The sequence below is a fragment of the Mya arenaria genome, chromosome 10 (assembly GCF_026914265.1).
Source record: "Mya arenaria isolate MELC-2E11 chromosome 10, ASM2691426v1".
Classification (NCBI taxonomy): Eukaryota; Metazoa; Mollusca; class Bivalvia; order Myida; family Myidae; genus Mya; species Mya arenaria.
Window position 1 is genome coordinate 10,339,077 of NC_069131.1, and position 22,498 is coordinate 10,361,574.

General features: G+C 35.9%; 1 protein-coding gene across 5 annotated transcripts in view; it reads left to right on the forward strand.

Annotated features, from left to right (window-relative positions):
* LOC128205885 (uncharacterized) overlaps positions 1-22,498 on the forward strand; it is a 47,834-nt gene that overhangs the window by 1,752 nt on the left and 23,584 nt on the right. For 2 of the 5 annotated variants that reach the window (XM_052907928.1, XM_052907927.1), the window contains exons 2-7: positions 1,686-1,758; positions 10,334-10,453; positions 10,742-10,816; positions 11,305-11,373; positions 16,138-16,327; positions 18,787-18,893. In XM_052907928.1, coding sequence (XP_052763888.1) covers positions 10,757-10,816; positions 11,305-11,373; positions 16,138-16,327; positions 18,787-18,893 — 426 coding nt within the window. In that variant the 5' untranslated portion in view covers positions 1,686-1,758; positions 10,334-10,453; positions 10,742-10,756. Of the gene's footprint in view, positions 1-1,685; positions 1,759-10,333; positions 10,454-10,741; positions 10,817-11,304; positions 11,374-16,137; positions 16,328-18,786; positions 18,894-22,498 lie in introns of those variants that run through there. The other 3 variants (XM_052907930.1, XM_052907929.1, XM_052907931.1) reach the window with 3 other exon arrangements.

The following is a 22,498-nucleotide window of genomic DNA, read 5'->3' on the forward strand; positions in this document are numbered from 1 at the left end:
ATCTGTTGGTGTTTGTTTCATTATGCCAGAAAGCTCGGCTATCTGGTGTTTGTTTGTTTGACGTTGCACGTTACAGTATATACAGTCGAACCCCGTTGGCTTGAACTCCCAGGGACCAGCGAAAATACATCGAGCCTCGTAAAATTCGACCCAAACGGGAATTCTCACCTTCAGTATAGAGAAATTTGTCCTTCTTCGAGCCAATGAGGATATCGAGCCAAGCGAGTTTGAGCCAACAGGGTTCGATTGTATGTCAATATGAAACTTTCAATAAATATGTAGTTCCTAAAGGTAAAAAACACATTCATCATAACAAAATTCTTTGGAAACATAATTTTTGATTTTTTTCTTTTCTTATATATGTTACAATCAATGAATTAATTTTGAATAATTTCTAAACAAGTTTTGACAGTCGGCATCCATCTTGTTGATTACGTCATCATTGAGCGTGTGCTTTTTGAGAACACTGTTACTCGACTTAACTTCTGACTTTTTAATGTTGAAATCAGAATAAAGATACCAATATTGAATTCCAGAAATGGTGATGGGATCCTGTGATAAGGTTGAAATGACATTGTTTAAGCAAAAATGGGGAAAATATTAGCATAATTTATTTATTGTTAACTTTTTTTCCATACTTTTCATTTAACTAACCTATCAACATTCTCATGATTGGCACTGTATTGCTACATTTGATAAATGTAGACGTCTATTTCCCATGATTCCACCGGTAATTGGTAACTGAAAAATCCAAGATGGCAGCCACGGTCGGCAAAAGGCAACTAGAAATCGATATTATTTTAAATGGTGTTCTCTGGTATACAAAACTTACTGTAACTGATAGCAAAATGATTTTTCTTAAATATGAGTGAAATTTAAAGAAGCTTGCATGTAGCCTGGTCAAAATTCCATTGGTTAATTTCCACCGGTAATTGGTACATCCAGGATACTGCTTTTACAACTTTTTTATTTTATGTCTAAGCAAACGTTTGCATAAATATCTTCAAACCAATCATAAAAGACTGCTGACTAAATATTACATTGCAGATTTTCATATTTCAGTTCAAAAACTTGTTTTTATGTCCTAGAGTGTTATGAAATGCATAAAACATCAATTTTTGAAAATAAATAGTTACTTATGTTACTTATTTTTTGTCAGCAGTATTATGTGAATGGTTTACATGCATTTTTGCATAAAAGGGCTCGTTCCAAGACAAAAAATAAAAAAAAGGTGTCAAAACGTTTAATCTGTGGGAGTGCAACTTTAATTACCTAAGCGGTAATTAATTGTTTCCTCATTGATATTTGAAGTCACAAAATGTTGACAAATGATTCAATATGGTATCATGATGTTGATTACCAGAGATAAAACAAGTTAATATGATGCATTCGTAACAGCATTTTATTCCAACTGTTTTGTTGTTTCTTCATTTGCAATGTTGTGATAATGCTTTTGTCACTAGAAGTATGCAGGGGTGTAGCTAGCCCTCTATTCATGTGGATTCATAGGCCCTAGGGAGTTCGGGGGGATGCCCCCTAGGAAAGTTTTGAAAACCATGGTGTAATCTGGTGCATTCTGGGCATTCTGAGGGGCTTTGTATATTACTGGAAAATGAACAGCTTTAGGATCATGTAGTCACGCTGCAACTTTGGCTGATTTTTTTTTTTGATTTTTTTTTTTTCAGAAACATGTGGATTCAGGCGAGTACTTGCGTATAGGCAACTACGCGCCTGCTATGTAACCCAGCTGACTGTTAGGTAGGTTTTTTAGAGAAGCGCATGTGCTCCCTTGGATGTGTGCCTTGGAACACAATGGATGTGTTCTGGAAATAAGAAAACAAGAAAGGATATATATGTAACTGGGTATTACATAATATGTATATAAGGACACGTTTACTTTCTCACTATAGAGCTAGCTTTTGTTCAGTGTCTGCCTGCACGGCAAGATGTTGTGGGTTCGAACCCTTACAGTTGCACATAGCAATGTGTGCAGATTGTCACATATATATTGTGGGGTCTAAAGGGTTCAAGGGTATATTATAGGACTAATGGAACCAGGAAAACACATCAGCAACAAGGCAAAATCAAAATTGTCACCACTCAATATGCTTTGGCTTCATCGTCAAAATGGTAATGATGTTGAATTTTATTTAGTATCAAGGATGAACTTCTCAGTTTTGAGAAATTAATGTCATATTTGCTTGACTATTTTAGTGTGCGTGTTTTTACAAGAGGACATGTCCATTTAGTTTTTATGTTTTTTTTGTGAATTAAATTAATTAAATAATTCATTTAGTTTTTATATGGTTGTTTTTGTGAATTAAATTAATTAAATATGTATATTAATTATTATGCCCCTTCGAAGAAGAGGGGTATATTGCTTTGCACATGTCCGTCTGTAGGCCAAAGCTGGTCCGAGTGATAACTCAACAATTCCTTGAAGTATTAGGGCTGTAACAAGTACCCGAGTACTCGAGTAATCGCGAGTCAAAGCAAAATATTCGACACAAATACTCGCCAGTGCTGAGATCGCTGAATCGCGATTCAAGTGCAAAATTTTATAAAAGAATAAAACAAAATGATTTAATTCAATTCCAGCAAATATTGTGGTTGTTTAAAAAAATAAATCATGCATGGTCTATCCAAAATGTCCGAAATATGTTACACTGATGCAACCGGAAGTTAATTCATACAGAGCTAGCATTCAATTCAGTGTGCGGTGTTCGAATGGAGCTTCTTGTCAAGGTTTTAAGGGAATATAATGTTTCAAAAAGAATACAAATAAATAAAAAGTTAAAGCATAGGCGGATCCGGGGGGGGCGGACCCGGCGCGCGCCCCCCCTAAAATTTTCCAAGTATATGTATAAAATATTAATATCGTTCCATCATTGTAGATAGCTGTTAAGGTTATGATTTGCTCCACACATAAAATAGATCTCGATTTACCGTGGTTGTATCGAACATCTATTTGGCCACATTGGACTCTTACGAAAAATTATTGGTCCGAGACGTTGTGGAACGCTCTTTTCGATTAAATTATCTATTATGACGTATTCAGTAGAATGTGACAGCGTTTGGCTATCCTCCGTTTTTACGGCTATACGCAGGAAGTAAAACGCTGTTCAATCGGACACATGCATAGTTTTGTAGTGAATATCGGACGGCTGAAATACATGCGGGGAATATCGGACACAACAGTTATATTAATAAAATATGTTCTGGTTTTATTCGACATTGTGTTGAATGTATTAACCCTGAGAAGTCAGTGAAACAGACGTTTGCTCGTCTGTTTCACTTTTCGGATCGTTCGTCATAATGACTAAATACAGTGTACAGAATAGCAACCAGCAGACTACGTTCTGTGCAAACAGTTTTTTTATTTGTCTTCAAATTTGTATGACTTTGAAAGTATTTTAAAGTTTATTCCTATAAGCGACTGTCTTATGCTAAACTAATCTGTTCGAAAGATTGATATGGGGGGAGTGTCAAACAGCTTTGAATCATATCAGACGCCGAGTAGCTTGTCATCTTATATGGATCCAAGCTGTTTCCATATTAATTATATCATCAGCCGGAAAGGAGTTAATATTTCACCTTCTCTGAATATATATTTTCGCAAAAAGAAGTCAGTATAAAGCGACTGTAGTTGAAATGTACGCTACACAACATCCACGAAAGATGCATCTGATAAATCCTCTGTCTGAATAGCAAGGTATTCTTCAAGGTATAATGAAAATATGAAGTGTTGGATTTTGATTTGGACAGAATACTTCGTCAGATCCCCAAAGCCATGAGTATGGCAATGACAATGCTCATTTGTTCTTGTTACAAAATTACAGGCAATTTTGGTAGATGCTCTTGGTGCCGTGTGATATTTTACGCAGACGTGTTAAATAATTGCATTTCTCTCACTGTAAACGCGCTTTTCCACTGATTCTATGTTGCTCTTCATGCGACATAATACGTCGAGAGTAAGCTACCGGCTATTCTTCTGATTTAACAGTAAAACCTCGATTATTCAAATTGTGGGGCCTATTTTTACAAGCCTGAATCACCCAAATTCGCACCTTGGATGATTCGGACTTTTAAAAAGTGAGCTCAAACCTTGATGTGAATACATAAAGCATTAAAAACTTAATTTTTGTTCCGCTTATAAATTTAAATTGTCTGGAATTCGAGTAATCCGAGTTCGAATAATCAAGGTTGGATTTTTCATGATTATGTTATCTATACAAATAACTATGCACTTGATTTGGATCCAAGCTTTTAACACTCAAACTACATTTTTTTTGCTCGATTTAGATCCGATTCCGGTTTCCATAGCTCCCAAACTGTAATGGTTTAACCCTCATCCTGCCTTCAAAGAAATAGTCCGCTGAATTATCATGTGTTTGGTCATTAAAACTTGTTTGGTCCGTCTGAAAACTGGTAAAACAGTTGACTGAGTGTAAAACAGCTTGGATCCAGATCAGACGCCGAGTTAGTTCGTCCAAGCTGGTTAACTTTAAAATTACTATGGTCGCGATCGGTATGATAAGGGTCAACATTGTTTATAGCGGTAAGGGACAATTTACGAGAGGCAATTCATTTAAACTCATAAAAAAACAATTTCCCACTACGGCGTCAATTTCTATCTGTTCGAGATGCTAATACATGCATATCTATGAAGTAAATGGTTAATTTCGATAAAGTTTTGTTTGTAACCCTAAGCATGCTGATAGCGACCGTAGTGATGTCGTCAACCAGATTGGATCCGGATCAGACGCCGAGTAACTCGGCGTCTAATCCGGATCCAAACCGTTTAGCAATCCAGTAACATTTTCACCAAATCCGATAATATGAAACAAGATTAACTTAAGAGATCAAATACACGAGAATTCAGCGGACTACTTGCTTAAAGCAGACACTTTCACTCGGTGTCACTGTGATTCAATTTGATTGTGTTATGCCTTATGCGAAATGCTTTTTGGGAAATGATTTTTGTGCAAAATGCGAGATGCTAAATGCTTTAAAAATGCTTCATGCGAAATGCGAGATGCAAAGGAAATCCGTTATTCAGGAGGTGTTACTATATTCAGATTTCACATAGCACGAGCTTCCGTAATTCCGTACCCGGCCATTCGATTGGTCGAAAATGAAACTATTGTTCTATATATAGCATTTGCATAACGCATTTCGCAAGAAGCATTGAGCCCCGGCGCTCCATAGTAAACACATGCAATAGTCGCGAAGGCCTCCGACCCCCTGAATTACCATGAAAACACATGGGGGCCTTGGCGACCAACAGAAGTCAATTTCAGAAGTTACGCCCCCCTAACTGAGAAACCTGGATCCGCCACTGCAAAGGGCATGAAAGGAATTATAAAGACAAGATCTACAATAATAAAATAAAATGCGAAACTTATGTACAGCTATCATTTATTTTCTTCTGCAATTCAATGTCAACATGGAATCCCCGTCAACAAAAACATCAAATCCAGGCTATACAGAAATGACCCAGCTTCCTATTCTTCTAAAATCTGGAAATATTTCGGGTTGGATATAAAGGATGACAAAAAAATGTAAACTAAACACAAATGAAGCTTTTGTTATACTTTTATTATTCATTTACTTTCAGATATGTATTGCTTTATAACCAAGTGAATCGTGAATCGATTCGTGGATCGCAAGTCAAAGATCGCGATTTGAATCGGATCGCCTTTTGTCCGGTGATACACAGCCCTATGAAGTATGGTCATCAAACTTAACATGAAGATAGGGCCTGACCAGTAGATGACCCCTATTGATTTAAGGGGTCATCAGGTCAAGGTCACAGTGACCTAAATGGTAAAAGGATTTTAAAGCTTGTCCAAGTGATTATTCAATAATGCCTAGATCTATGGTCATCAAACTTGACATGGAGGCTGGGCCTGACCAGTAGACGACCCCTTTTGATTTAGGAGTCATCGGGTCCAAGGTCAAGGTCACAGTGACCTTGAATGATAAAAGGTTGTCCGATTGGTAATTTGACAATGCCTGCACCCATGGCAGACAATGCGAATGTCCGTCGGACAGTCGGACATGTCCGGTATATTTTCATTTTGACCGACGAAACTTTTGTTTTGGTCGGTCACAATGTCCGGTGAAAAATTACAGTCAGCACCGTTTAATTTTCGGAAAATTTACTTTCAGTTTCTAAATAAATGTTCAGAGTTATTTTTAACTATTATACTGTATCATGATCATTCAGCGTGTTAATCCGTGTATCACTATTTGTAAACCCCGTTTCGACATGTTTCCGTAAAAGCCGATAAAACGCGTAAGGTTCCGATTTCAGCTCGTACTCTAATACTGTTATTTTACGGAAATGTTCGGAAATTACAAAATTTCGTATGTATTTTTTTTCGGCGAAGTGGTTCCCGGCAATCGTGTTAATTTAAATATGATGATTAATATACCGAGCTGACTTTCTTTCCGCTCTGTTTAACATTGCCAATAACAAGAACTCTACTTTTGTTTTTGCATAAATGTTGTGCCTGAGTTGACTTGTAGTACAATTCGTTACATTTTATAACCGTACTGTATCTTTAATTTAAAGATGAATTAAAAGAGTAAGATCTAGCTGTTCCATGGGTAGACGAACCAGATATGAGTTTTTTTTTTGGGAGGCAAGGGAAGAAAAAAATTATGACATAAAATCCGAATATTGATTTTTTTACATGATGTTTAGCTTTTTTTTGTAATTTATTATAGTACTGTAGGACAAATCTAACCAAAAAGATCTAAACCTGTTATAATGGGGAATTACAAATCTTATTTAAAAAAGAGGCTTAAAATCAAGGTTTAGGCTGATGTAACTGAATACTGTTAGTAACATTGCGACAGGTAAAAATTTGTTGCGACAGGTAAACTTTCAGTGTTTACCTGTCGCAATGTCCTGTGAAGAAGAAAAAGTTTTCGCGTTGTCTGCCATGGCCCTCAATGTTGACTAGGAGGTTGGGTCTGACCAGTTGATGACCCCTAGGCCTAAAAAATAATACATTTGGTTTAGGTTACCCGACCCTACCTACGGAATAGGCGCCGACCCTACCGTTTTTAAAGCAGTTTGAAAAAAAATTGAAAAACTTTTTTTTTTTTTTTTTTTAGATATGGAGTTTAAAACCTTAAATGCTTATACAGGAGATAACTTTAACAACAATCTCCAATGATGAAAATGACATTCTTATATAAAGCCTAATAAAAAAATAAAATAAAAAAGAATATTTTTTTTTATTTTTTTAAAGCCTACCTACCCTACCTATTTTTGAAAAGGATGTAACCAAACAATTTCTTTTTAGGCCCTATTGATTTTGGGTTTCGTCGGGCCAAAGGTCAAGGTCACATTGACCTTGAATGATAAAAAGTTGTCCGAGTGATAACTCGACAATGCCTTCACACATGGCCCTCAAACTTGACTTGGAGGTTCAGCCCGACCAGCAGTTGACCCGTTTTGATTTTGGGAGTCATCGGATAAAAGGTCAAGGTCACATTGACCTTGAATGATAAAAGGTTGTCCTAGTGATAACTCGACAATGCCAGCACCCATGACCCTCAAACTTGACTTGAAGGTTGTGCCTGACCAGTTGATGACCCCTATTTATTTTGAGGGTCAAAGGTCAAGGTCACAGTGACCTTGAAGGCAAACTCAACAATTCCTAGACCTATGGTCATCAAACTTGACATGAAGGTTTGGCCTGACCAGTAGATGACCCCTCTTGATTTTGGGTTTTATCGGGTCAAAGGTCAAGGTCACAGTGACCTTTAACCTGAAAAAGTTAACAAAGCTTCTCCCAGTGAAATCTCATCAAAGCCTGGACCTATGATCATCAAACTTGACTAGGGGGTTGGGCCTGACCTGTAGATAACCCCTTTTAATTTAAGGAGTCATTGGGTCAAAGGTCAAGGTAATAGTGACCTTGAACACAAAAAGCTTGTCTGTGTGATAACTTGACACTGCCTGCACCCATGGCCCTAAAACTTGACTTAGAGGTCCATGCATATTTCATTCAATTGTGACAACATGGCACTCAGGGGGGCATAATGTTTGACAAACATCTCATTTTTTTTCTATTTTTGTAAACTATTGAATGTCATGTTTGTTCAGACAGGCAAATATATTCCGGTGGACAGGCAAAAATTATATAATTTTGGGAAGACTGCAGGCAATGCATTTATAAACAAATGTTAAATCAAGAACAAAGCTTGTTATTTCATCAAAATTGTTCCTGAAATATATTTTTGTATGAGTTAATGTTATATGGCTAAATTGTAATATTGACATCAAAGGTAGACTTCAGTAAGGTGTTTTTATGTCTCCCCCTCTCTGGGGGAGACATATTGTTTTTGCCCTGTCCGTCAGTCCGGTAGTCCGTCAGTCCGTCCGTACGTCACACTTCGTTTCCGATCGATAACTGGAAAACCGCATGACCTAGGATCACCAAACTTGGTAGGGAGGTTGGTCATGAGGTGTAGAAGATCCCTATTGTTTTTGGGGTCACTAGGTCAAAGGTCAAGGTCGCGGCGACCCCCAATGTAAAAAACATTTCCGCTCAATATCTTGAGAATGGTTTGACCTAGGTTCACCAAACTTGGTAGGGAGGTTGATCATGAGGTTTAGAAAACTCCTATATTTTGGGGGGTCACAAGGTCAAAGGTCAACGTCGCTGTGACCTCTAATGTAAAAAAATATTTCCGTGCTATAGCAGTAGAATGCTTTGATCTAGGTTCACCAAACTTTGAAGTGAGGTTGGTCATGATGTCTAGATGATCCCAATTGTTTTGGGGGTAACAAGGTCAATAGTCAAGGTCGTGGTGACCTTCCATGTAAAAATCATTTGCGTGTAATATCTTTATGTCTCCCCCATTCATGGGGAGACATATTGTTTTTGCCCTGTCCGTCAGTCAGTCCATCAGTCTGTCAGTCAGTCAGTCAGTACGTCACACTTCGTTTCCGCCCAATAACTATAGAACTCTTAGACCCAGGAACTTCATACTTGGTATGCTAGTTGGTCATGACTAGTAGATGACCCCTATTGAATTTGGGGTCACTAGGTCAAAGATCAGGGTCAACGTGACCTTGAGGTGAAGAAACGGTTTCCACTCAATAACTAAAGATCCTTTGGGTCCAGGAACTTCATACTTGGTATGCTAGTTGTTCATGACTATTAGATGACTCCTATTGATTTTGAGATCAAAAGGTCAAAGGTCAAGGTTACCTTCAGGTAAAAAATGTTATGTTGGCAGTGACCTTAAGCTTAAAAATGGTTTCTGCTCAATAACTAAAGAAAGCTTGTACCCAGGAACTTCATAGTTGTTCATGACTAGTAGATGACTCCTATTGATTTTGAGATCAGTAGGTCAATGGTCAAGGTCACCGTGACCTTGAGGTGAAGAAACTGTTTCCGCTCAATAACTAGAGAACGCTTGCAACCAGGAATTTCATACTTGGTATGCTAGTTGGTCATGACTAGAAGATGACCCATATTGATTTTGAGATCACTAGGTCAAAGGTCAAGGTTGCCATGACCTTGAAGTGAAGAAAAAGTTTCCGCTCAATAACTAAAGATCCTTTGGTTTCAGGAACTTCATACTTGGTAAGCTAGTTGTTCATGACTAGAAGATGACCCCTATTGATTTTCAGATCAAAAGGTCAAAGGTCAAGGTTACCTTCAGGTAAAAAATGATACGTTGGCGGTGACCTTAAGCTTAAAAATGGTTTCTGCTCAATAACTTAAGAACGCTTGTACCCAGGAACTTCATTCTTGGTACGCTAGTCGGTCATGACTAGTAGATGACCCCTATTGATTTTGAGATCAGTAGGTCAAAGGTCAAGGTTGCCATGACCTTGAGTTGAAGAAATGGTTACCGCTCAGTAACTAAAGAACACTTGCACCCAAGAACTTAATACTTGGTATGCAAGTTGGTTATGTAGATGATCCCTATCGATGTTGTGATCAGTAGGTAAAAGGTCATGGTCACGATGACTGTGAGCTGAAAAATGGTTTCCGATCAATAATTGAATAACGCTTGCGCCCAGCAACTTCATACAATGCAAACTTCGTTTACATTTTCCATGATTAATCAACAACACTTTCTTCTCTTCACTATTTAATATAATCGAATAAACCAAACTTCACTGTTGGTTTGTCTCCAGTCCAAAGTTACAAATTTCATGTCCATCATTTATTTTTTCTCAGCTACGACCACACAATAGGGGAGACAAGCGCTTTTTCAAAAAAGCAATCTCTAGTTTTGTAAGTGTTTGTATTGATAATCAATTATATAGTACTTTTCTGGACCTAAATTGTTTTTGCAGTGCTGCATATGGCATCTCCTCCAGAGAAAAAAAAGGAAAGCAGACTTGACAGCTCTTCCACAATCAGATGATAGGGAGGTGACTGATTCCCCTTCACAAGAGCTTGTCCATGTTGAACAGGTTGCCTCTAAACTAGTGTTATTCTCAGTTTGTCAAACCCTATCACTTTTTTGTAGCTCATCTGAGCAGAAGTGTTATTTGTAGTTGTGTTAAAAAAAATTTAGGCAAATTATTTGAAAGAAAATTATTAATGAAATGTCTTTTCTCAAAAGATCATATACTCTGACTGTACCCTAAGGCTGGTGATATAGTTAAATTTGGAAAAAAGCTGAAAGTGAAGAGCATGTGTTCACCACTTTTATCATTTTAAGATCTTACTTTAAAAAATAAAATTGAATTGTCTTTCAGGTCATTTCTACACCAATGGAAATTTTCAAAAGTGGAGACAACAATGGGAACAATTCTGATGCTAATAGCAGAGCGGTACATGTATTATTACTGTCATCTAAAATAGGTTTTAAAAGCAAAATTCCGTTCCGAAAAAGAGGGTATAGTCATACATGTATATATATATGAAAATGGCGACATTTTCTCAGGGAACGGAGTCCATTGTCATTCTATGGGCTGTCAGCTTTTACCCGTTATTGAGCTAAAAAGAAATTAGTATAGAGTTATTACCCTTGAGTCGTGTCAAAATGTTTTATGTCATTTCATGTAGTCCAACTTAAATTAAAATCTCAATTAATTGCTGTCTGATATTAAGTCAAGGTAAAAGACTTTAAATTAATAGATCAAATAGAGTGCCTTGCAAGACTATGAACTTTATACTTTTTGCCACCTGAGAAAAAGAAAAAGTCTCGGCTTAGAGAAAGACGTTCTTGAACAATTTGTAACAATAAATAAAGGATAATGCTCTAAGCCTTTACTGGCCACAAGTATCATATTTGAGACATAATTAATGTTTGTTTCAGATTTACAGACGTGTCTCACAAAGCCAGGAAGATGATCCTAGTCTGAACGAAACTGTCGATGACTCAAATGTAATGATACTTTTGAGTACTATTCCACCTAAATGGACATCATAGAGTCTTTTAACCTTTTTAGCTCACCTGAGCACAAAATGCTAAGTGTTCACTATTCAGCATTGTGATAGGGTGATTGTCCATTGTCATACGTCATCAACATTTTCCTTTAAACAACCTTTTTAAACCACTGAGACTATTTCAGCCTTCACAGGAATGTTCATTGGATGGTCCTCTTCCAGATTCCTTCAATAAAAGTGGTTCCATGGAGAACCCTGGTTGCCATGGCAACATGGCAACCAAAAGAAAATACTTTAAAATATATATTTTCAGAAACCGCTCACCTGATTTCCAAATCATTGCACAGAAATAATCCTTGTAACAAATTCCATCTCCCTATGTTTGTAAAAATACATTTCTGCCAGGGGTTGGAGGTACTTTTCACCATATGTCTATATGGACAACTGTGAAAATTCTCTCCTTAAAATGCACTTGCTTGTTTTTAAATGAATATCACAGAAATGATCCTTAGGTGACCCTCGTTCTAAGTCCTTCACCCCAAATTGATTCCTAGAAAAACACTGCAGAGCCGGGGCTTCTTTTCACTATATGTTTATATTTAAGAAAACTTTGAAAATCATTTCCTCGTAAATTATTTTCTCCCAACTCAGATAAGTAGATCCAAACATTTGCATGATTTGGCGTTTCTAGAAATCCTTACCTTGCCCACGGGCAAAAATAAAACAAGTACCGGTATGGAACTCCTTTTTTATTGTCATTATACAATTACCTTCCTTGTTAAAAATGTCGTCTGTAGCATCATTGAAACCTTGTATTGTGGCAATATTTTAAATCCAAATCAATTATTTCTGCGACTTCAAATGGTACCACAAAAAGGGTTTCACACTGCATTCAAGAAATAATGCTGCACTCTGTCAGAACTATTTAAAGAACGATTTGACTATTAACATAAGCTGATTGCATATCCATGACAACTATGAATTATCACACAAATTATTTTTACTACGCACAGAAGAGTTGCAACGAAAAAAATATTTTAACTTTATTTTGTTTTACTGAGGTGAGAGAAAAAGCATCTACCATAGCTGCTCGTGTAAGATAGGTTCATCCAAACCCACGCGCAGGGTTTTCTACGAACACCCTTCGCTCGGGTTGGGATGAACCTATCTTATGCTCTCGGCCCTGAAAGATACTTATAATCCCGATTTCAAAATCATTTAACAGAAATATTCCTTTTGGTGATCCTGTATCAAATTCCGTCTTCCCATATCGATTCGTAAAAAAATGTTGCCAGGGGCAGGCTACTTTTCTCTATATGTCTACATGTTTATGGAAAACTTTGTAAATCCACCTCTCAGAATGGGCTTGCCTGATTTTAAAATAATTTCACTGAAACGTTCCTAAGGTGACCCTCTATCAAATGCCTTTACTCCATGTTGATTCATAAAAAAACATTTGTGCAAGAGGCGCGTCTACTTTTCACTTTATGTCTACATGAAAACCTTTGTAAATATTTTCTTCAGAAACTATTAACATAATAAGTTCACAGTAATGCTCGTAAGGCAACAGACATCAAACTCCTTCACACTATTGTGATTAAAAAAAAATTTGAGCGCCATGGGCTTGGCTTGTTTTCACTTTTGGCCCGTTTTAAAAATATTTACCCAGAAATGTTCCTGATATGACCCTTTTATCAAAATTATTTACAAATTTCGAAAAGGATAAATTATTAATCATATTGAGTCATTTCCTAACATAAGTCCTTTTCCTAATTAAGGTTTTTCACTTAATTGTCAAATGATATCATTTCTTGATATTGGTAAAATAATAATTTCATTGACTTGAATCAAAATTCATATTTTCTTATGTAAAACACACTTATTAATCCTTTTTAGTTTGACTATGAAAATATGATTCCAGGAAATCAATTAAGTTAGGAAATTACTTTGATTTGTCTTTTCCCAATTATATTGACTTAAAGGCTTTAGATTTCTACTACTCATCAAGAAATTTGTCAAAATACATTCTGAAAAGGTTTTTTTTTTCAAAAGGCTATATTAAAGGGAAAAAGCATCCAAGAGAACACGAAGATAAATTCATACTAGATCATATACTAATGATTATTTAGTGTTACAACTGTTTTTATGTAGCGGCCAAGGTCAAAGTTACATATATGTACAGGGAAGTCGAACTAGTATGGATTGAATGAAAACAAACACCGGTTGATGAAAAACGGGCATTTATTAAAATGCCATAAATGTTGAAAAGTTACTAAGAAGTTATTTTAGAAAAGTTTTCCGAAAAAAAAACATATCTGTTTAAACAGTTAATACTTGGCTGTTGTCTGGTAATTTGCCCAAGTGACTGTTTTCTCAATGTTTTGATTGTATCATTTACTTTTATTATATATTTTTATATAATTTCTTCACTTTCAAAGTGACAATATCTCTTTAACATTTGTTTACGCTTTAAAATTTTAACCGTTCTCATGAGCACATAATGCTAGCGGGCACAGGATATGGAGACAAATACAACGACATCCATTTTTTTTACTATTTTATGCTCGCATACATTTTTTGTGCGCTTTTCTGGAAAAAAACTACTGTTAAATGTTACGTTATATCAATTTATGCCACCAATGGTGGGCATATTAAAATCGCATTGTCCGTCTGGCCAGGCCAAACAACATGTCGCATGCAAGACCAGTGTCCCTACCTCTAAGGTTTAGGTCACACTTAGTGTTTGTTTTCTATATAATGCTGCATGTTAGCACACAGTATAGGTGGTCGTGTCCAGGCTGAAACTTTCTCTTTTAAAGACAGTTTTTAGTTCGACTATTCGAAGAATAAGGAGAGCTCTCCTAGTCATCCGAGCGTCGGCGTAACCACTTATGTTAAAGTTTTTGTAAGAGTTTTTGTATCACCTCAAATATTTTCAAAGTCCATTGACATATGGCTTTGAAACTGTGCACACTTGTTCACCATCATGCCCCCAACCTGTACACGGGAGGAGGTAACTCTATCAAGTATTTTGACAAAATTATACCCCTTTTTCTACTTAAAATTTACGTTAAAGTTTGCGTACCACCTCAAATATTTTCAAAGTCCATTGACATCTGGCTTTGAAACTTTGCACACTTGTTCACCATCATGCCCCCAACCTGTACACGGGAGGAGGTAACTCTATCAAGTATTTTGACAAAATTATACCCCTTTTTCTACTTAAAATTTACGTTAAAGTTTGCGTACCACCTCAAATATTTTCAAAGTCCATTGACATCTGGCTTTGAAACTTTGCACACTTGTTCACCATCAGGCCCCCCAACCTGTACACAGGAGGAAGTAACTCTAACAAGCATTTTGACAAAATTATACCCCTTACCTACTTAGAATTTTCGTTAAAGTTTGCGTACCACCTCAAAAAAATTCAAAGTCCATTGACATCTGGCTTTGAAACTTAGCACACTTGTTCACCATTATGCCCCCAACCTGTACACAGGAGGAGGTTACTCTATCAAGCATTTTGACAAAATTATACCCCTTTTCTACTTTGAATTTACGTTAAAGTTTGCGTACCCCCAACCTGTACACAGGAGGAGGTAACTCTATCAAGCATTTTGACATAATCATACCCCTTTCTCTACTTAGAATTTACGTTAAAGTTTGCGTACCACCTCAAATATTTTCAAAGTCCATTGATATCTGGCTTTGAAACTTTGCACGCTTGTTCACCATCATACCCCCAACCTGTACATAGAAGGAGGTAACTCTATCAAACATTTTGACAAAATTATGCCCCTTTTTCTAGTTAGAATTTACTTTAAAATTTGCATACCACCTCAAATATTTTCAAAGTCCATTGACATCTGGCTTTGAAACTTTGCACGCTTGTTCACCATCATACCCCCAACCTGTACACAGGAGGAGGTAACTCTATCAAACATTTTGACAAAATTATGCCCCTTTTTCGACTTAGAAGTTATGTTAAAGTTTGCATACCACCTCAAAAAGTTTCCATTCAATTCATGAAAATATCGCAGCACATCATGTTTTGCATTGAAATCTAATCTAAACGTGATCCATGCATGTTTCGCCAAAACGTTTTAATACATACACCGAAAAGCGGCGGAATAGTCGAGCGCGCTGTCTCTTTGACAGCTCTTGTCTTAAAATATCATGCCTCATGTGGTCGTGTCCAGGCTGTAACTTTCTCTTTTATAGACAGTTTTTTTTAAATATCATGCCTCATGTGCATGACCCGTGGCCCTACCTCTAAGGTCAAGGTCACACTTGCTGTTTGTCCAAAATGGAATGCTGCATGTAAGCACATAGAGTATACATATTACAGTGACCTTGCATGGTCAAAACATCAATGAGAGGCAATTTGTGTTTCTATATATCCCACTTGTTCATTGACATTCCTTTCTTTATCCACACATTTCATTGCTATCTTTCCTTCTTCTAAATTACCTTTGACTTGAGTACCACTTCGGGGGCATTTGTCACTTACAGGGACAGCTATTTATAAAGCATAAAATAAAAAGACACATTGTATTTTTAAATGTAAGATCGCAATAGATTTCACCATCGTGAGAACCATAAGTAAATATTTCAGTCATGGCTACACCATTCATAAACTATAGCTTTTTGTGAACTATATTTTTCGATCTTGCACTGAAACATATAATTGTATTGTATTTGAGTTGTCAGCAACAATAAAATACTCTTAATACTTTTCTTTGTACAATTTCATTTGTTTCAGCAGCAAAATATTGAAGAGTTCTTTGAAAATAGGAATAATTGTCCATTTGATGGACGGCTTCGTCGGCTTAAAAGAAAAGAAATAAAAGCTATTGAGGCCTTTTGCATTGGAAATGAGATCAAGAAAGGACGGTTTGCAGAATCAGATGATGTTGACAAGGATTTGCAATGCATCTCTGTTGTGTACTTTTGTGAGTAACATTTTTCAAGACTTTTTTCAGAGATTGGTCTTAGCCCTACTTTTCGAAAGATAAGGAGGCTTTACTACTCGGTTGGTGGTGGTGATGCCATCCGCATCGGCGTCCGATTAAAAATTTAGGGCAAGTTGGCATTTTCTCTTGTTACTCTAATACCATTCATTGAATCCACTAAATACTCCACACAGACACAGTTGTTCAGGACCATCACACAATGAGGTAACATAATTAATATTATCCTAAATACAAATTGTAGCCCCTGATTTATTATGGAACTTAGGTTAAAGGTTTAGGACACCTTGTGTCAGGTTAAAGTTGTGATTTTCACAAATTACTTCTTTATCCTTCATTCAATTGACTTAATACTTCACACAGTTGTTAATGGCCATCACACAATTAGGTATAATAACACCATTTCATCCTTAATAGAATTTATGGCCCCAGATTGACTTCAGAACAGCGGTTTAACTTTAAGGGCACATAGGGCACATAGTGGTAGGTTGAAGTTTAAGGGCAAGTTTGGATTTTCACTAATTACTTCTATACCTGTACAATGTAATACAATTTATATAATTTTAGTAAGGTTTGACAAATAGTGACCAAACTTGGAAGAGTTTATTGGGAGCTTCCATGGGATTGCGTTTTGGGCCCCTAGGGTCAAGGTCACTGTTACTAGAAAAGCGATTTGTACTAAATAACTTTAGTAAGGGTTGACATATTGCATTGGGCTTATAGAGACCTTTCATAGAAATGTGTTTGGGGTGCCGAGAGTCATGGTCAAGATGTCACTGTAACTAAAAATAGAAAAAAATAGTTAGTTCTGAATAACTTTAATTAGGGTTGACACTTTCTGACCAATTGGTATTTAGGAAGAGGTTATGGAGACCTTTCATGGGATTGCATGTGGGGTCTAGTTTACTGTTACTTAAAATAGAATAGAAGTTGGTACTCGTCGGAATAACTTTAGTAAGGGTTGACATATTGTGACCAAACTTAATAAATATGAAGAGTTAAAGGAGACCTAATGAGACCTTTTACAGGATTGCGTTGGGGCTTCTAGGGACAAGGTCAAGGTCACTGTTACAAAATATAGATAACCATTTGGTACTGAATAACTTTAGTTAGGGTTGACATATCCTAAAACCGAACTTGTTATGTAAGAAGTGTTTATGGAGGACTTCCATGGGGTAGCATTTGGGGTCCCTAGAGTCAAGGTCACTGTTAATAAAAAACAGTTACAACTGAACCTCACAATGAAGGCTGAAGTTCTTCGTTCAATCATTGAAAACCTGGTTGTAACCCATTGCAGCGTTTCTTGATTACCTTTAAGCTTGACTGTTCGAAGAATAAGGAGAGCTATACTACTCACCCAAGTGTCGGCATCGGCGTCACACATTGGTTTAGGTTTTGCATGCAAGTACCTTTAAGTCAACATCTCAGTAAATACATCATGTATTGCATTAAAACTTTGGATATGTATTCCCAACTATCTTACCTACTAAATTAATGAAGTTAGATAACACTTATTTCAATTTAATGCAAATAATGGGCCTTTATTATTTGACTTAGAAATTCTGGTTAAGGTTTTGCATGAAAGCACACATAGGTTCATATCTCAGCAACTACTTGATGTATTGCATAGAGACTTTATACAATGGTACTCAACCATCCAATCTACTTAACTAACCAAGTAAGATATCTCTAGTTTGCATTTAATTCAAATTATGGCCCTTTTTTATTCGACATAGTAATTCGAATACATCATGTATTGCATTGAAACTTTATACACAGGCTCCCAACAGTTCAACCTTTTTAATTAATCTTGCATATTATATCATTTTTGCCCCTTTATTATGCGACTTAGAAATTCTGGTTAAGGTTATGCATGTTACCACACATAGCTTAATACTTCAGCAACTACTTCATGTATTGCATTGAGACTATAAACAATAGTACTCAACCACCCAACCTACTTGAATAACCAAGTTAGATAACTGTATTTTGCAAAACAATAACGGCCCTTTATAATTGAACTTAGAAATTCTGGTTATAATTTTGCATGTAACCACTTTCATGTTAATATCTCAGCAAAAACATATGTATTGCATTGAAATCTAGTATAATTTTACAGTAATCCATGTTTCGCTAAAACTTTTCAATCCTTACACTGAGAGCGGCGTAATAGTCGAGCGCGCTGTGTCTGTGACAGCTCTTGTTAATTAGTTACCTTCTTTTGCCTTTGACAGGCACATATTACATCATTATTGTATTTATTTCTTAGACAAAACGGCGTATAGTTATGTGTGCTATCCTACGACAGCTCTTGTTAGACTGTAAACATTGAGGACCTAGTTTGAAATGTTTCAGTCTTGTTTTTCATGACATTATTTTATGCAGTAGTTTGTAATTTATTAGAATGATCCAGTCACTCCAACAAATATTGTTTTCTTCAGCCGAAGAACGTTTACCGGGATTGGATGTGCGTGTAGCGTTGAAAAAGATCACAATTGGAGAGGTTTCTGACAGTTCCAGGGACTACATTAACTATTCTTTTAAAAATGTACGTAGCAGATTTTTAACTCGACTTTTGTACTGCCCACCCTAGCGTCAGGGTCTGGTTTAGTGTTTGCATATTAGCGTGCATAAGTAAACATCTTAGCATATACTTGGTGTGTTTCATTGAATACAATGACACTCAAGCATCCAACATACTGAAAGTTTAACTAACTTAATTATAAAACAATGCAAATTAAGGCCCTTTATTTATAAATACTGGTTGAGGTTTTGCCTGGCATCATATTTAAGTCAATATCCCAGCAAATAAATCATGTATTGCAATGGAATTTTAGACAGGTGTCCGTTTAAAATGCAAATCATGGCACTTAATTATTTGCCTTAGAAATTCTGGTTGCGTGCATAAGTCATAGTCTTAGTATTAAAATACTTTGTATTGCATTGAAACTTAATACAAGGGATTAAACCACCCACTTCACTTTTTTATTAAGTAAGATAATAATCTTGCATGTAATGCAAATGATCGCCTTAAATATTCGACTAAGAATAAGAAAGTTGGTCAAAAGTGGTGAAATAGTCGAGTGGACTGTCTGTAAAAGCACTTGTAAATGTTTAAGTAAAATAAAACTGACTTAAATAGATCGGGATGTAGGTCAAATATGTGTCAACCCAGTCGTCGCTGGGGCTGAAACATGGAATAACTTAATCTTAAACCATAACTCAAGAATCTTGCAAAATGTTAACATGAAACTTGGTATAAAGCATAACCGTTCGCTATGACATCGTGTTTAGCAACTCCTGTCTCCCCCACTGTTTGTAGGGTTATGCCTCTTGATTGACTGTAAACATAGACATCCGCTTGTGATGCGTTCGAATTACACATTTTATATTAGCAGAGTTCCAGATAACTTTTGATGGCAATAACATTACAAATCAGTCAGATGTGTTCCTACCACTTAATCTAGGAAGTGTGTGATTCTGTAGATGATTTATAGTTTAAGGGGGATTTTTACCATGACTATTTTAAGAATAAGGAGAGCTATACTACTCACCCTAGCGTCGGCATCACACATTGGTTAAGGTTTTGCATGTACGCACCTTAAAGTCATTATCTCAGTAAATACATCATTTATTGCATTGAAACTTTGGATATGTATTTCCAACTATCTAACCTACTGAATTAATGAAGTTATATAACACTTAAAAATATTTGAATTTTATGCAAATAATGGGCCTTTATTATTTGACTTAGAAGTTCTAGTTAAGGTATGCATGTAAGCACACGTAGGTTAATATCTCAGCAACTACTTGATGTATTGCATTGCGTCTTGACACTATGATACTCAACCATCCAGCCTGTTTATTAACCAAGTAAAATATCCCTAGTTGGCATTTAATTCAAATAATTGCCTTTTATTATTCGACTTAGAAATTCTGGTTAAGGTTTTGCATTCAATATCTGAACAACTACTTGATTTATTGCATTGAGACTTTATACAATGCTACTTACCGTAACCATCCATCCAACATACTTAATTAACCAAGTTTGATAACTCTAGTTTGCATTTAATGCAAAATCATTGCCCTTTATTATTCTACTTAGAAATTCTACTTCTAGTCTAAGTCCTCCATATCTTCGAAATCTAATTTCTGTACGTCCACAAGATTCTAGATGCAATCTAAGAAACTCCACATATATTCCACTGACTGCAGTCAATTAAATTACAATCTCTGCGGTAAGAACATCGTTCCTTTGCAAGCATGTCTCTGTGGGAAAGTTCTTGACGTTTGCCCAGTTGTCCTGCTCTATTTAACAATAATACGAAACACTGACATATGTGAACAACAATTACTTCTTCCTGGAACAGCTACCACCTTAGATTATCTCTAAAATGTTTATGTGCGCTTTTCTGATTTTATAAATTCTGAAATATTTTCTACCGTAGACTCCTTAATTGATTCTACCAAAAGGTTTCACAGAGTTCAATTCTATTTTCTGATTTACATATATGACGTATTTTGAAACATGCTTGCATGCACTTATCTCTTCGAAGACAACAAAATGTTTTCTACATAAGAAAATAATCTTTATAAGCTTATTAGCTTCCAATCAAATTCTTAAATATATAATATGAGATATATGTTGTCATATATATATATTCATGAAATAAATATGTTAAAACCAACTGGGGTTACATACCACTAATTTTCGAAAAGGCGTAATACAATTTTAGCTCGACTATTCAAAGAATAAGGAGAACTATTCTATCACCCTGGCGTCTGCGTCGGCGTCACACCTTGGTTAAGGTTTTGCATGTACGCACCTTTAAGTCATTATCTCAGTAAATACATCAGTTATTGCATTGAAACTTTGGATATGTATTCCCAAATATCTAACATAGTAAATTAATGAAGTAAGATAACACTTATTTGAATTTAATGCAAGTAATAGGCCTTCATTATTTGACTTAGAAATTCTGGTTAAGGTATTGCATGTAAGCACACATAGGTAAATATCTCAGCAACTACTTGATGTATTACATTGAGACTTCATACAATGGTACTCAACCATCCAACCTACTTTATTAACCAAATAAGATAACTCTAGTTTCCATTTAAGGCAAATAATTGCCCTTTATTAGTTGACTTAGAAATTCTGGTTAAGGTTTTGCATTCAAGCACAAATAGGTTAATATCTCAGCAACTACTTGATGTATTATATTGAGACTATACAATGGTACTCATCCAACCTACTTAATTAACCAAGTTAGATAACTCTAGTTTGTATTTAATGCAAATAATTGCCCTTATTTATTTGACTTAGAAATTCTGGTTAAGGTTTTGCGTGTAAGCACACATAGGTTGATATGTCAGCAACTACTTGAGGTATTGCATTGAGACTTTATTCAATGGTACTCAACCATCCGACCTACTTCATTAACCAAGTTAGATAACTCTAGTTTGTATTTAATGCAAATAATTGCCCTTAATTATTTGACTTTGAAATTCTGGTTAAGGTTTTGCGTGTAAGCACACATAGGTTAATATGTCAGCAACCACTTTAGGTATTGCATTGAGACTTTATTCAATGGTACGCAACCATCCGACCTACTTAATTAACCAAGTTAGATAACTCTAGTTTGCATTTAATGCAAAATAATTGCCCTTTATTATTCGACTTAGAAATTCTGGTTAAGGTTTTGCATGTTACCACATTTAAGTCAATATCTCAGCAAATATAGCATGTTTTGCATTGAAACCTAAGATATGTATTCCAAACTATCTAACCTACTAAATTAATGAAGTAAGATAACACTTGTTTGAATAAAATGCAAATTATGGGCCTTTATTATTTGACTTAGAAATTCTGGTTAAGGTTTTGCACGTAAGCACACACAGGTAATATCTCAGCAATTACTTGATGTATTGCATTGAGACTTTATACAATGGTATCCAACCATCCAATCTACTGACATAACCAAGTTAGATAACTCTAGTTTGCATTAAATTCAAATAATGGCCCCTTTTTTATTCGACATGGAAATTCTGGTTAAGGTTTTGCATGTAACCACTTTTAAGTCAATACCACAGCAAATACATCATGTATTGCATTGAAACTTTACACACAGGCTCCCAACCATTTAACCTTAT